The sequence below is a fragment of the Archocentrus centrarchus genome, chromosome 9 (assembly GCF_007364275.1).
Source record: "Archocentrus centrarchus isolate MPI-CPG fArcCen1 chromosome 9, fArcCen1, whole genome shotgun sequence".
Lineage (NCBI taxonomy): Eukaryota > Metazoa > Chordata > Actinopteri > Cichliformes > Cichlidae > Archocentrus > Archocentrus centrarchus.
The window spans coordinates 2,069,540-2,085,742 of record NC_044354.1 but is presented as its reverse complement, the minus strand read 5'-3'; the positions used below and the strand labels follow the sequence as shown (position 1 = coordinate 2,085,742).

The 16,203-nt window shown below is 41.1% G+C and overlaps 1 protein-coding gene across 1 annotated transcript; it reads left to right on the top strand.

The window, feature by feature from the left end:
- The first annotated feature begins 1,258 nt into the window (after positions 1-1,258).
- Positions 1,259-14,341, top strand: prodhb (proline dehydrogenase (oxidase) 1b). Its single transcript, XM_030738474.1, has 14 exons — positions 1,259-1,797; positions 2,631-2,839; positions 5,718-5,752; positions 5,845-5,994; positions 6,136-6,200; positions 6,287-6,403; positions 6,554-6,627; positions 7,903-7,984; positions 8,727-8,819; positions 9,264-9,410; positions 11,661-11,836; positions 12,443-12,541; positions 12,644-12,732; positions 13,614-14,341. The coding sequence occupies exons 1-14, from the start codon at positions 1,447-1,449 to the stop codon at positions 13,802-13,804; spliced, it is 1,878 nt and encodes a 625-aa protein (XP_030594334.1). The 5' UTR covers positions 1,259-1,446; the 3' UTR covers positions 13,805-14,341.
- The last annotated feature ends 1,862 nt before the right edge of the window (positions 14,342-16,203 follow it).

Sequence of the window (16,203 nt, the reverse complement as noted above, 5' to 3'; positions counted from 1 at the left end):
CTCTATCTTTGGCTCCGTGCGCCATGCGTGAGCCACCAAATTTACATAAGCCTGTGCGCAACAGGGTCTGTTTGAACGGCGTGGGTTAAAAAGGAAAAAAAGGACAACAAAAAAACAAAAAAAACGATTTTAGATTATAACTATGGAGGTAATTACACTGTGAGGACACTTAGTGTTAATGATATTGTCTTTATTATCAAAACATAAGCACATAGATCACTTTAGACTCATCATAAAAACAATCTGATTTATAGATATGATTTTGAAAAGAAAAAATATTTTCACGAAAACGCATTTTTAAAGTAGTTTTTTGATTGATGGCTCGTGTGTGAGCCTTAGTGTGGCAGCTTGAGGGGGCAGCAGTGTATTATTCAACTGAGACAATAGCTCCCCCATCCGTCAGCACGAACGAAGTGACGCTGACAGCCTGCATTAAACCCCCTGAATTTAAGTGCGTCGCATGTAAACTGAAGATATCATGTTTATGCTTTTATTTTTTAACAGACTGCAGAACAATACGCGTGTTTCACCCACTGTTCTTTATGCAGCCGCGTGCTCTGTGGATCTTTGGGGAGAGTTTCACTAAGTTGCATCTCACTCATTTACAAAATGTTTGGGCACACGTGCATAATAATATTTACTGAAATGATGGAAATCCCACCTAAAAACAGTAATGCAAAAACGGATAAATACAGGTGAAAGAGCAAAGTTTTACTTAAGTAGAAGTTGGATACATAGGCTAGTTATCATTAACCAAATATATCCTCTGACGGTGATCATGCAAAATACCCAATTTCATAATGTAATATTTGGAATACCTAGAACATACATATATATATATATATATATATATATATATATATATATATATATATATATATATATATATATATATATATACACACACACACACACACACACACACACACACAGATTTATCTAAGCAGACATTCAGAATCATAAGCAAGATACTTTATTAATTTTAGGGTTAAAATTGTTTTATACGACATTGTTACTAGTTGAATGGGGCTTATTTTCATATTCTTAGGCTGCCGCCATTTAATCCATGAGTCTAATGCCATTATTACACAGTGAAGCCTACAGACCTACTTAGAAAAATGCCAAACGTGTGCTAAAGTAAAAGTTTCGTCGCCGGCGGTACACTTCATGCTAACTCATGTTTTCCACTGGAGTGAGAATGATTAAAAATGTTGCCAATAAAATAATAATCTCCATGACAACGCAGCGTGCACAGACACGCGCGCAGTGCGAGTGATGCGGAAAACTTTGGGAGGGAGGCACCGCGTCACTGCCAATTCACCAACCGGGTGATGCTAGTGTGACTGTGGGGCCTCGGTTTGTTTACACCGTAGCGTGCGCGGCTAGCAAACACAAATGGTGTGCTAACTTCACCTCTGCGTTTCCATCCGTACCAGCTGTCCGCTCATGTTTTACGCCAAAACCCTATCAGCCCTGACACGGGCGAGGGCGGACATTCAATTTAAACGGTTACTCTTGCACCGAAGACTCCGTTCCACCGTCACCTCCACCTCGACGGCCCAGACGGAGCGTGACGATGTCAGAAGCCGCGGCGGGTCAGAGTGTCCCGGACGGTCTGGCAGGGGAGGGAGAAAGAGAGAAGGCACCTCAGCCGCCGCCTCCGCTGCTAATGAGATCTCCGTAGACTTTGAGCAGACCCGGGAGGCTTACAAGAGCAAAGACTCATTAGAGCTGCTCAGAAGTTTGGTGGTTTTCAAACTTTGTTCCTATGACTTCCTGGTTGATAAAAACAAAGAGGTAATGAGGTGCTGTCTCACCGTGCAGCCGGGCAATTTAACACGAGATCTGTTTGTTTAATGTGCCTTTAGATGTTCAGATCACTTTGTCTGTTAAAGGTGAGGATAAATACTGAATTACGCGCGAAATGTCCGCATAACAAGGAAATGACACCATCACAGAAAAGACGGGTGTACGAGACGCCGGAGCACACTAATAATACTATACTACACAATATTACTACATTTCAATTCCTACTCTGCTACTTTTTACTAATAAATGCAGCATAGGCATAACTGTTGACATTTTTTATACATATACCTATTTAGATCAGCCATAAGTTGTGTTTAAGATAAACAAAACTTTAGTCATTTATCAGCTGGTCAAATTTGAACCACCAAATTGTTTTGTATGCTATATAAGTTCTCATTTGAAGACATAAGGCAACTGTTCCCACTCCACCCTTAAGTGCAATGCACACATCTCAAATTTCAACCTGTTTTCCGAGTATGCAGTCCATGTTACATAACCTCAGCTGTCATGGTATTTTAGTGTAACGTGTACATACAGGCTATTATGTAAATCTATAGGGCACAAGGCAGTTTCCATTCAGCAGAGACTTATTTTATTTTAAGCAAATGTGCTGTATGCATGGGAGTGCAGTGCTCTAAAAGACGTCCAGCATGGCACACCTATTAAATATTTACATAATCAGTGGATGCAATGTAAAAGACATTATGAAAGCACAAAACTTAATGGAATTAGTAATGAGAAAATGTAACAGCCGCTCCCTTTTTGCTTAGTGAATTTCCCCATTGTGGGACTAATAAAGGAATTTCTTATTTCTTATCTAGATAATGCATTTGGCTAAGAAGATTCTTGGCCAGAAAGGCTTTGACCAGTTCATGAAGATGACATTTTATGGTCAGTTTGTGGCTGGGGAGGACCACAACAACATCAAGCCACTGATTCAGAAGAACCAGGCCTTCGGCGTCGGCTCTGTCCTGGATTATAGTGTCGAGGAAGACATCAGTCAGGAGGAAGCGCAGCAGAAGGAGATGGAGTATGAAAGTTCCACTGTTACCTTACTTAAAAATACAATAGAGTCCACCCTGTTGTGCTGATAAGCATTGTTCCCTCACATAAAGAAGGTTTGGGGTGTTGGCCCTCCTGTCTTTGGGCCTGTCTGGGTGGAGTTTGCATGTTTTGCATGGGCCTGTGAGTTTTCTCTCAGTGCTCAGGTTTCCTCCCGCAGTCCAAAGGCATGTATGTTGGGTTAATTTGTGATTCTAAATTGGCCGTATGTGTTAGCATGGGTGATAGACTGGTGACCTGTCCAGATTGTATCTTGCCTCCTGCCCAGTGTCAGCTGGGATAGGCTCCAGCACTCTCACACCTTGCCCAGAAGCTGTTGGATAATGTCAAAGATATTACACAGTGATGCGCCAGTTTATTAGGCAGTATCTGCTTTGTTGATTGCTGTCAGCTTATTAAATTTAAATGACCTTCACGTATTGCAGTGGCTGATATTCGCTGTGTCTGATTTAATTTTGTAGTCTTGATTTCTTGGATCCAGTTTCCCTAATTTGTTTGTTTTCACACCTGTACTGCAGCCCTGAACTTTCATCAAACTGACCCAGCAGAGCTGTATGTGAGGACTGCACATTTAACAGTCTTCAGCCTGCCAGCTGCCTAATAACATGTCCGTGTACTGTGTAATGCACCCATGTGAGAGTAGAACAGTTAATTGCATACCCATGCATCGACCATCGCCTAAACCAAACTGAGTAATTTCAGTTTCATGAACACGTGTGACGGTTATTATTTCCTGTTATGCTCCACAGGATACAGGGCAGTTGTGGACAATGTCCCACCTTAACTCTCCTGACATTGCCTGGAGTTCATTTGAACTGCTATAATGTGGTGAAAGAGTGAATAACTTCAAAAAAGTTATTTCTTTATAATGAAGGTGATTGATTTTTTTTTTCCCCTTGCACAAAATGGGAAAACATTGAATCAGCCAGACATAGAAAATTGTTTCACTCCTAAAATTACGTACGATTACTATCAAAGGAAAGATGAATTATGAGCATGCTTGTCTATATTACACTTTTTTTTTGGGGGGGGGGGGGGGGGGGGGGGGGGGCACTAAAAAACAAACAAAAAAACATCTGTAGCACATTTTTGGTGTGTTTTATTGCAACCATGAGGTAGATCTTTTTAAAGAAAGATTTGTGGGATTCCTAGGCTGGAACTGGCTGGCTGAAGAGGCTCTCTCACTTGCCTGGTATTGCTTGGTGCAGTCCATGTGACAGAATTCCTGAATGATCTGTGAGCTGATCTAAACTTGGACAAGAGTGCAAACCTTATGCAAGCAGCATCTCTGCGGGCAATAGCAGGACTTTTACTTTAGTTACAGCTTTGGGCATTCATGCATTATGAGTAATGCATGAATGCCACTTTGGTTCCCTTTGGAGATGTTTCAGAGACAAATCAGTAGAGAAAAAGGAATATTTTCATGTCTTTTTCTTTGAAGTAAAAATGACAAATGTGCTTGTCAGATATACTTAGCAAAAATATTAATATTCAGGAAAAAAAGGCTGACCTTTTAAACCTCCCAGAACATCTTCTAAAGCTCCGATGTGATGAATAAAGGGGGCAGTGTAGTCAAATATCTTATGGATAAGTCTGCTGACAGAGTGACAGCTGACAGCGATGTCATCTCGGGCCACACATAATTTCCTGTCTCTTTTTGTTGTGCTATCACATGCTGTGAGGTCATAAAGCTCGTAGGTAAGCCCTTTACTATAAACCTTCTCTTACTTTAACTGCGTATATATTTTTTAGACCCCATCACTTGTAACAAGATGTCATGGCACTGCTTTGATATCCTTTGTGTCGGGAATGTCTGCTTAGAAACATCAAGCGAGGTATCAAATCTGAGCCTAGAAAGGTATTGTTTGCCAAACATACACCTTCAAACATTGAGAGTGTAGGACAAGGCACATTAAGCCAGCTTGATCTGAGACAGCAGGTTTGACAAGCTCTGCAGTCATATGTCAAGATAGCAACAACATTAGTCAGTTTCTTGCAAAAGAAGGAAGATACTGTATAAGGAACAGAAGCAAATCCGGGCTTGATGTCGAGCGCATGATATTTACAATGACAGCCTTTAGATGTGCAGGCCATCTATACTAAAAATACAGTCCCGATTTTACACCTTAGCTTTGACAAATGCATGCTTTTGAAGGCCAATGCTAACTTTTTATTTTTTAAAGGAGCTGGATACCAGCGTTTTGTGCTAGTAGGGAAAATATATCCCATAACAATAATGATAACCAGTGTCCCTAAAATGATTTGCAAACATGATACAAAATAAATCTCATTTGACACCTAAACTGTCCAATGAAGCTAACTTACTTACTTAATTACACCTAAACTTCACCAAAACAGTGACAGGAAACATCTCTATAATTTTTAAGTTTAAGCAGATTGTACATAAATCACTTACACACACCAAGGAATGACAAAAGAAAAACAGTGCGGTATTAGTTAGTGTCAGATGGACTCCACTGCTGGTTTTGCTTTTAAAAAGAGTGCCTGTCAAAAGCATGCAAAGTTAAAAGAATAAGGCTCTTTACTTTTCCTGGCTTTGAAGCCTCTTGATGTCTCTGATGTCCAGGACGCTTACTGTTTAGTCATCTGTTGGGTTACATGAGCTCCCCGGTGCCTTATGATGAGGGGGGAATAGGTCAAGTGTGGCGTGATGCAGCAACTCTCCTCTGCAGGGGGTGAGCAGCAGCAATTCAGCATAGCGTCACTAAACAGTTCCAGCCTCGAGCGTGCCACTGCCATAAGGCCAAAATGTTCACAGAAATAAGTGCTAGTTGCCTAAATTCAGGTCCAATTATCTTTATCCTTTTATGTTCCCTCTCTTTTAGCTCATGTGTGTCTGCCGCAGAGAAAGAGAACATAGGTAAGCCGCCTTATTGTCTTCTCATTTTGGTCAAACTGTGCGGTATGATGTAATTAGAAGTAATGTCATGCAAATGTGCTTTTCATCCACAGGCGAGGAGCAGAGAGAGAAAAAATATCAGGCGCACAGACAGTTCAGCGACCGTCGTGGGGGAGTGACCGGAGCCCGCACATATTTCTATGCTGACGAGGCCAAATGTGATCAGCACATGGAAACCTTTATCAAATGCATCAAAGCGTCCGGTGGGCAAACACAGAATAAGCCACACTTGTCTGTGTTTGCATTGAAATTGTAGTTCATGATACCAAATGTCAACATGTTGTCCACTTTTATCTTAGGCTTTGTATCATTTCATTTATTTTACTATTGTGTCGCACCCATAGCTGGGAGTTCAATGGACGGTTTTTCTGCTGTCAAAATGACGGCACTAGGACGACCTCAGTTTCTGGTAGGCACTAAGGAGCGATGAAAAAGTTGGCGTACCAATTTAGCCGATAGTCTTGTTGAATGACACTACTTTTTTTTTCATGAAAGCTGCAGTTCTCAGAGGTCCTGGTGAAATGGCGGCGGTTTTTCACCTTCCTGGCATCACAGCAGGATAAAGACAGCTTGGAGGCCTTAGAGCAGAGGCTGGATCTGACACAGCTGCAGGTAGCATTTTTTTCTTTATCATGTGTTTTCCTGTTGATGAATTATGGTGATACTTGTGTAATCTGTACCAAATATTTCATCTGGTCTTATGGACCACTTGTGCATTTACATGTATGCTGTGCAGTACTTTAAGTCTGTATATCCTCATAGGAATTCTTGACCAATCTGGGTGCAAAAGGTGACTTTTATGGCTGGTTTACAGGAAGGAAAGAGGACTCTACAGGGTAAGGCAGACCAGACTTCCCAAAAAATATCCATGAGTTGCACAGAGAAATATTTCATTACATATGAAGCAGCTTTGCAAGAGAATTGATTTATTAAAAATGGTATGGAAGTATTAAACTAATATTATTTTATAAAGTAAATACACATTTAAACAGGATATTCTTAGTTTATGCATTTCGTAATTTCTACAATTATTTCTACAACATTTAATATAAAAGAAAATCAATTCATTTTACTTATTGTAAAACAGATGGATGGAATTATCAACACTTTCTTTAAACATCACAACATCCATGTGGTAGTGAGAGAAGCTATAGCTAGAAGTATGCACTATACTGCCAAAAGTATTCACTTGTCTGCCTTCACACACACATGAATCTGAGTAACATCCATCCTTAATCCAGAGGCTTTAATATGATGTGGGCCCACCCTTTGCAGCTGTAACAGCTTCAACTCTTCTGGGAAGTCTTTCCACAGGTTTATATGGGAATTTCTGACCATTCTTCCAGAAGCTCATTTGTGAGGTCAGACACTGATGTTGGAGAGAAGGCCTGGCTCACAGTCTCTGCTCTAATTCATCCCAAAGGTCTTCTATCAGGCTGAGGTCAGGACTCTGTGCAGGCCAGTCAAGTTCTTCCACACCAAACTGGCTCATCCATGTCTTTATGGAGCTGCTTTGTGCACTGGTGTGCAGTCATGTTGGAACAGGAAGGGGCCGTCCCCAAACTGTTCTCCACCAAACTTTACACATGGCACAGTGCAGTCAGACAAGTACTGTTCCCCTGGCAACTGCCAAACTCAGACTCATCCATTGGAAAGCCAGAAAGAGAAGAGTGATTCGTCACTCCAGAGAACACATCTCCACTGTTCTAGAGTCCAATGGCGACGTGCTTTACGCCACTGCAGCCGATGCTTTGCGTTGCACTCGGATGCACTTCATGGCTGAGTTGCCGTTGTTCCCAATCGCTTCCACTTTGTTATAATCCCACTAACAGCTGACTGTGGAATATTTAGTAGTGAAGAAATTTCACAACCGGACTTGTTGCACAGGTATCATCCTGTCACGGTACCACACTGAGCTGAGATGGGTGAGCGAATAGTTTTAGCAATATAGCGCATCTTTGAGTTAATCTTTAACAACATAATTAGCCAGAAAGTGGACAGTAAGACCCCCCCCCAAAAACAAAAACAAAACAAAAACAAAAACAAAAAAAACTGGGAATAGTTTCACCAAACGCTGTTCGTGTAATACCTTCCCTCCTTTTCCCTGACAGATGCATCGACATGCTTGACTGGAACAGCCTAATAGATGACAGAACAAAGATATCAGATCTGCTTCTTGTTCCAAATGTGGAGGTCAGTATCACAGAGTCCTGAAAATCAGAGTTTTTGGTGGATATACAAATGATTAAATAAAACAGTTACCATTAAAAATCATATTATTATATATTTCTAGCATTAATCATTGGAGACTAGAGTTGACTTGCTGCTGTATTTCCTGCTCCAAGCTTGATTTGTGTACAGTTTATAACAGGCAGGAGACTTTAAGTGTCAGCAGCACCTGCTGAGCTGCCATAGGCTGTTGTTATTGATCCATTTATGTTTTTTTTTCCCAGTTGTACTTTCATTTCAATGCTATTAAATAAAGTTGAAACAAAACAGTAATTAATTGTGATGACATTTGAAATTATGATTTCATTACTAAGTGGTTATTTGCTGTCAGGCTGCCATTGTGAAAATTAAGGGCTTTGTGCAGTTTAAAGGTGCTTAGTTTGAGGGTTTTTCTATAACCACACCCTGAACATAAAATTAGATCAGTTACACATCTGTAAACAGCCATGTGGAGTTTTATTTACTTAAAGCCTCCAACCTTTCGTTTTTCCACCACACTTTGGAGTAAATTGTTGGAATTTTTAGTGTGAATTCCTCAGCCCTGGGTTGAAGAATCCGGGCATGTTTGATTCTGCATGCATCTGTGATCTTGAACTCAGGCCAGCTGATGGTTGGATAAAGTGTGAAGCGCTAACAGGTGTCATGCTGCGTGATATTTGGTCCATTAGCATTTCACAGTGCACTCTCTCCTGGGCTGTTCGCATAGGAAGGTACGTTGAAGCCTCTGCTGGAGAACTTCACTGTGGAGGAGGAGCAGCAAATGAAGAGGATGTTACAGCGCGTAGATGTCTTGGCTAAGGTAATTACATGTCAGCGGCAAAGACTGATCACTGCACAAACACCTGCAGCTCAGCCAAATGTGATGATGAACATGTTTTTTTTATGTTTATCAGTTGAATGGGATTCTTTTGCACATTGCCTTGCAGTCTCTCTTGCTTTTATTGCATACACATAAACTCATTAATATGACTAGATATTTGCCTTCACTATATAGCTACTGTACTATGTTCTCTAAAAGCTATGCTAGTGTAACTATAATAGTAATAATAATAATAAAGCTAGGGGATTATTTGTGTTTGGGAGTAGGTGTTTGAAATTCACAGTGTTAAGAATCACTGTTTCTTTTGTTTCACTTGTTTAATTCAGAAAATGTTAATTAATTCAACCTTGAAGACTATTTTTAATGAAACACTAGGATACCAGATAATTTTACACCAAATTAATTAGATCTTTTATGTTCCAGCATGCCCTAGAGAGCGGTGTTCGTTTGATGGTGGATGCAGAGCAAACCTATTTCCAGCCAGCTATCAGCAGACTAACTCTGGAGATGCAGAGGACTTACAACAGAGAAAAGCCTGTCATTTTCAACACCTATCAATGCTACCTAAAGGTCAGGACCTACAGCTGGCAAAGAACAGATCTTCAAAGCTGTAAAAGTCTGATAATGCTTTGCCCATTCAAATTGTTGCTGTGCCGATTTGGAGGAAGCTCTCAGCTCACGAGACACTGAACTTTTTTTTAGGTTAGTAATAAACCCGACACGTTCCAGACAGATCCAGCGAACAGTTGTTGAAAAAAGCAAAAACACAGATGGCGATTCCTCTCTTTATTAATGAGATCCACTGACACAGCCGTTGTAATTTTTATCATAGAAAACATGCTGTGACAGGTCCAAATGCCAGCGTGTAAACAGATTTCTATTAGTCAGTCAAGCTGGGCGTGAAAGAGTGACATGACAAAGATGAGAAAATAACAGTGGTGGAAATATGGTGTTTTTTTTTAACATGCTTTATTTTATTTGCAGCATTATTATTATAAAAAGTGTATAGGCTCATGATAGCGTCACCTAAAATGTACAGAATTATTAACATACTATCTGTTGGATAGAATATAAGTTTATTGTGGAGTTCTAATGTTGCTGGTATTTACAGTGATGCGAGAAACCCAGATTCTCCTTATGGTTCAGTAGATTGTAGAAGCACCTTCAGCAGCGATAACTTGAAGTCATTGCTGTCTCTGTGACTTTATCAGTCTCTCAGATTGCTGTGGAGGAATTTTGGCCTGCTCTTCTTCACAGTGTTGCTTTGCTTCATTTTCGGGCCTTCGTTTACGCACAGCTCTTGTGTTGATTGAAAGTCCATTGCAGCACCTCGATTCTGTTGCTGTTGTGGATTTTCTAGTGTGCTTGGGATCACTGTCCTGTTGCATTAATCAGTTTCAACCAAGCTTTAACTCTCAGACTAAGGGGCTCATATTTGACTCTAGAATACTTTGATATGCAGAGGAGTTCATGGTTGACTCGGTGACTGCAAGATGCCCAGGCCCCGTGGCTGCAAAATCACCCCTCCACCACCGCACTTTACAGTTGGTGTTTGTGCTGATACACTGTATTTTGTTTTTACCAAATGTGGTGCTGTGCATGCTCTCCATTCTGATCTCGTCTATCCAAAGGACACTGTTCCAGAGGGCTTGTGGTTTGCTATGATGCAAACCTGAATCCTGCTACCTCGTTCCTTTTAGAGAGCTCTTCCAAACAAGCCACACTTGTTCAGTCTTGTTGTCTCGGGGTCTTTGGCCCCGAGTTCTGAGTTTCTTTTTTAACTTCCTGTATGTATAATATATTCTTGAGATTAGAGTTTTGGATTTTGGAGTTTGTGCTGTTTGGTCATGTTTAGTCATTTCCTGTTTTACTCTGTTAATTCTTGTCTTGAGTGTTTTGCATTCAGTTTTGCTTCCTTTCTCCTCTCAGTTAGATCCAGCTGTGCTCCCTGGTGTGTCCGATCTCCTCGTTACCCCTGGTGTTTATATTGCCCGTGTTTCCTTCTGCTTGTTGTCGTCAGTAGTTCCCTTTATGGTGGTGCGTCCGGTTGTTCCTTGTTTCATCTTAGGATTCTATGTTTTGGATTATTAGCCTTGTTCTGCTCCAGGAAAGATTTTGGACTTTGCATTAAAGCAATTTAAACTTTATGCCAGTGAGTCCTGCACTGGGTCCTTCCTGCCTGCCACACCGCCTGCCTCGACACTTGTTCTAATTGTGCTCTCATGGAAGTTAGAGTCTGAGATGTAGCTGCTGGGTTTTTTTGCAGTTTCTCTGAGCGTTGCATGTTCTGACTTTGGGGCGAATTTGCTGGGAGGTCCACTCCTGGGAACATTGTGCCATTGCTTTAACAGACATCTGAATCCTTCAGACCATCAAAGCCCACAGACTTGTTGCTGATGGTCACTTAATCAAGTGCACTGGTTTATCAGCTCCTGGCTGCTACTTACCCTGTTAATTCCTATGGACACAGTAAAGGTGCTCTTTATGTAGTCTTTCCTTTTCACATGACTGCATAAAGAAACAGAACTCTAAAATGATATCATACGGGGACCTCTCTGGTGTTTTACAGGGTTTGTCTTCCATAGTCTGTTCTCACAGGTGGTCATGTCATCTGATTTATTATAGTAGGTGGTTTAGGACAGGTGACCCAAATTAAGTAGACCAATCTTTCTGTATGTAAGAATAATACAACTACATCATAGCACATTTCCACTTGTATAAACATGGGAGCTTAATACATAAAACATATTTTAAAACTGGGACCTAAACTTGGAGGACTTGATTTTCACGGCTCCTTGCTCCTCCCTTTCTGTTCTGCAGGAGGCCTATGGCAATGTAACGATGGATGTAGAGCTGTCCCGGCGTGAAGGTTGGCATTTTGCGGCCAAGCTGGTGCGCGGGGCCTACATGTATCAGGAGCGAGAGCGGGCTGAAGAGATTGGATACGAGGACCCCATTAACCCTGACTATGAGTCAACCAACAGGATGTACCACAGGTGAGAGCCAAAGCTCGTCAGTTTGTTTAAACCTACACGTGCAGAGTTTGAACTCTCTGCCAAGCCGAGCTCTCATTTCTTCATATTCACAGAGACACAGTCTGCTAACCGGAGAACAGAATTAAAGTGGCATCCTTTTAGGCCCCAGCTAACACCACGGGGACGTATTCTTTTATTTGGAGTTCCTGCATTCTTGTTCTTGTGTCAACAAGCTTCCGTCTCAAGAGTTTGATAAGATTTTGATGGAATAATATAATTAATAAAGAACAAAGTCAGGCTGTCTAATTGAATTCAGTTTGAGGTGGATTCTGAATATGTATGTTAAGCTGTGCTACCAGAGAAACACATGAACAGGGACAGATTTCTGCTTCCCTTCTGTAAATGTTTGATGTTTATGGAGATTTTTATAGTTCAACTTTATAATAATAGTCCCACACCTCACAATAAGCCTGCCGGTGAAATAGTTTTATTTAGATGTGTCATGAAACAATCTTAAGTACAATATGCATACAATACAACTGCATAAAGGTTACTAATTCCTCCTTGGAAGATAAACGATCAGATTATTAAGACTGTGTCTCTCGTGTGTCTTTGTGTTTGTGGAAGGTGCTTGGACTATGTGTTGGATGAGATCGCACTCAACAGGAAAGCAAATGTGATGGTGGCTTCCCACAATGAAGACACGGTGAAACACACCTTAACGAGGTACGTTTTAAGCCGTATTCACTAACTTGAAACTATATTTTTTTCATACAAAGGTGCATCTGTATAAACCTGCTCATATTTTTTTCTTGCGCTCTCATTCAGAATGAACGAGCTAGGTCTCATTCCCACAGAAAACAAGGTTTACTTCGGTCAGCTACTGGGCATGTGCGATCAGATCAGCTTCCCGCTGGGTAAGAAAAATACAGAAACACACAACTCTGCAATGTCCAGGCACCAATCTGTCCTGTCATAAACAGTAAGAATAATTTTGACAGCCAGCCTCTGTCGGAGGCAGATACACCCCCGATGCTTTCAGCTGTGTGTCACAAGACCTTTAAAGTTGCACACGTGTACCTCACAGGCTGCGTGGACTGCAAGGAGTGCACATGTAGAAGTCAGTCTGTATGACATATGAACCGAGTCACCTCAGTATTGAACAGGCCTCTTAACGAAGTGCCACTGCTGGCTCTCAGCACTTTGTCAGTCAAAGCTAGACACGGTGGCGGCGGGCAGCTGTCTGTCAGTGTGAGGCCGAAGCTGACACAGCCTTGACCAGTACTGATGTAAACAGACAGACGTGTGTTTTTCGTTGCTTTCTTGAGGGGTTGAGCAGTCAGCGCTGCTTGTGAATCCTGAAACAAGAAAGAAGACGTTTTGGTGGATTCATTAAAACAACATTTATTTCAGCAGATCTAAAGAGTTGAGCCCTGGCAAAGCAGTTATCACAGCGTGTGAGCCTAACTGACAGACAAGAGAAGATGTCAGTGCAAATGCTGCAGCGTTGCCCGATTAGACGGATCGTAGCAAACATTCAGTGAGCGATACCAATCAGGACGATGCTTTGATGTATTCTCTAGTTTGTCCAAACTAATCTGTAAAAACTGTGTTCTTCTGCAACTGAAACGAGTCTGTCAAAAAGGCTTTTTATGAAAAGCTTTTGATAATATTGGCAGATAAATAGAGAAATAGTCTAATTTGTCTGCATTTATCAGTGCTGTTTATGTAGTATGACCATATATCGTGCCTCATGACTCATTTTCTTTTGTTTTCTCCCAATCCTGTTTCACTCCAGGCCAGGCAGGCTTCCCTGTCTATAAGTATGTCCCCTACGGGCCGGTAAATGAGGTAATGCCCTACCTGTCCCGGAGAGCGCAGGAGAATCGAGGCTTCATGAAGGGAGCCCAGAAGGAGAGGGAGCTGCTTTGGAGGGAGCTGAAACGTAGACTTGCCTCTGGAGAGCTTCTTTACAGTCCGGTGTACTGAAAGCACAGAAGAAGAGGCTTAGTAGAGATTATTGACGGTTTCATTCTCTGCTTGATGTTTGTTGCCATGGCTGTCTGTTCTGCCTCTCACTGAGCATACGTCCTCGTTAACTCTTTGTTTATGTCGCCCTTTTTTTCTCTGTCCCACTGCTGTTTCTCAGCATACTGCTCCTGGCTGATTTTATCCACCTTCACCTCATCCTTTGTTCTCCACCTCTGCATCCATAAGCATTTCTCATTTTGTCTTCCCACTGTCTGTAGAGCTGTAATATCCATCAAATGGGCATCTTTACTGCTCCAAAAGGACTCCCTAAAATGTCAACAGGACTGGGCTGGGCATCTTTTTTTATTGCTCTATTTGTTTTCGAGGAGGACGGGAACAATAAGAATAACGGGCTAGATTTAAATGTTAGCAAAGTAAACTATATATGTATATGTACTGTATATATGCATTTCAGCACTTTATATATTACTGTATATTTGAGATTGTACTGACAGTTTTAAAACAGTGCCGGTTTGTGAGTAATAAAGAAAGTTAAATCGCCTCCTCAGACTGCATCTCTCTTCTTCCAGGAGTACACCACCTTTGTTATTGTGTTCACTAAGAGAAGCTTTATTTTTGCTCTTTGAGGCAAGTGTTCAATACTCATACGCTCCAAATCGTGCTTATTTTTTTTAAAATCTAACTCATTCAGAGACTTACCAGCTCTCCGGCCATCTGTGCCAGCTCAGCCTCTTATAAGCAAATTTGAGATTTCTTTTTATCTTCATTCTTGATCAGCTCTGTCTTTGGTGTTGTCTGCCGTTATTACAGTAGAAGAAGAAGAAGAACTTTGTCACGTACATATACGTGTAGGGAAAATCAAAATTAAGGGTCTTGTTCAAGGGCCCACAATGATTTTTCTCCTCTAGGCCACAACACAATAATGTCAACATAATAATTTTGTCATATTATTAAGGTTAATTACATATTTTCTTGCCTTTATATTGATTCACTGGATTATAGCTCAGTTCCTCCTCTGGTTTTGGGTGCGTTTCTGTAGTTAACAGGTTGCATGCCGACGACATGCTGGTGGAAAAGTTGACGTGTAAATCTGGGTGTCTGTGATAGTGGGCTTACTGAGGCTCTGTCTCCTTGTTTGCAGCTTGTTGTTGTGGGCACTCTCTGTCTTGTTTCTCCACCTTGACTGATCTACAGCATGCCCTTATCCATTTTGGGTGTCCATAAAGCAGCCTAAATCTGGTCTCAGGAGACTGAAAGCCTCCTGAATCTGGCATTGATATCTGTGTTTCTGCTCTGTTTGACAGACTTGATCTCTTTGAGCAGACAGACCTCAGTGCGGCAGAGCGCCGTCTTTTACATTAGACGGCCCACTCCGATTCCGACTTGTGACCAAATAAATATGTTTGAGGCAGATTATATTTGCTATTTTTAAATCTCACCTTATATACTTGAGAAATTACTCAATTAATGAATAGAAAGTATATGAATAGCAAAATCATGCATGTTTTTTGACGTCCTTGACTGAAATGCTGCAGCTTTGAACTATTTGTACAGCTCGAGTTGTTTGAGGTTTTAATTTGGTGACATATTCTGCTTGGTTATTGATGTACAATTAGTATTTGAGTCAGAGGGTAACCAAGCTTCATGATAATTATGGCCTTGTCATTTTATGAGAGCAGTCAGTGCTCTGTAGACCATCATTTAATTACCCAGGATGCTATGCTCAATACAGATCACAGAAATTGGATGCATTAATCATTACTCAGAAGAAACTTTAGTGGCTGTTCAGTTTTACTGAGGCAGAGCGCCACAGAGGTGTCACTGTTGCTGTGCTCTATCAGTTTAATTAAGAATCAAGTCTACCTTTTGATGTAAGATGTGCCTTTGGGTATACGTTTGCCAATAAATCCCTTCTGACGGGACAGCAGAGTTTTTCTGGTTATCGTCGGTAGATTCAGACGACACATTAAGAAGTGAAAAATTCTGCACCAGTTCTAAGTCACTCAAAACTAGCATGAGCAAAGCTCAATAACACTTCTGTCTACATTAAATCACACAAGAATGTAATAAAGTCAGCATGGACTAATTTACTTTATGTAATAAATGTTGACATTGTATCATTCAGGATGTGATGTGTGGTATATGTAACCAGTGTCGCTGGGCTGTTGATTCCACCATATCTGACTTTTTAAATTGTTAGCTCGGTTGTGCCCTTGGCGCGGTAGTTTTAATTACAGCCCACAGCAGGCCTGTGTTTTTCTCACACAGTGACAGGTTTCATTTAAATACAGAGAGAACATCATTTTTCAGGGACGTAACTTTGGAAAGTTTTGTTTTTCTGTAGAACAATGGCTGGATTGCATTGCTGCTGCTTTCCAGGCGCCACTTAAGCTCTA

Bases quoted from the DNA above. Each gene is read 5' to 3' on its own strand.
- prodhb (XM_030738474.1), top strand. From the start codon at position 1,447: ATGTTTTACGCCAAAACCCTATCAGCCCTGACACGGGCGAGGGCGGAC. The intron at 8,820-9,263 runs GTAATTACATGT...TTTATGTTCCAG, and splicing joins GCGTAGATGTCTTGGCTAAG to CATGCCCTAGAGAGCGGTGT. The intron at 12,733-13,613 runs GTAAGAAAAATA...GTTTCACTCCAG, and splicing joins TCAGATCAGCTTCCCGCTGG to GCCAGGCAGGCTTCCCTGTC.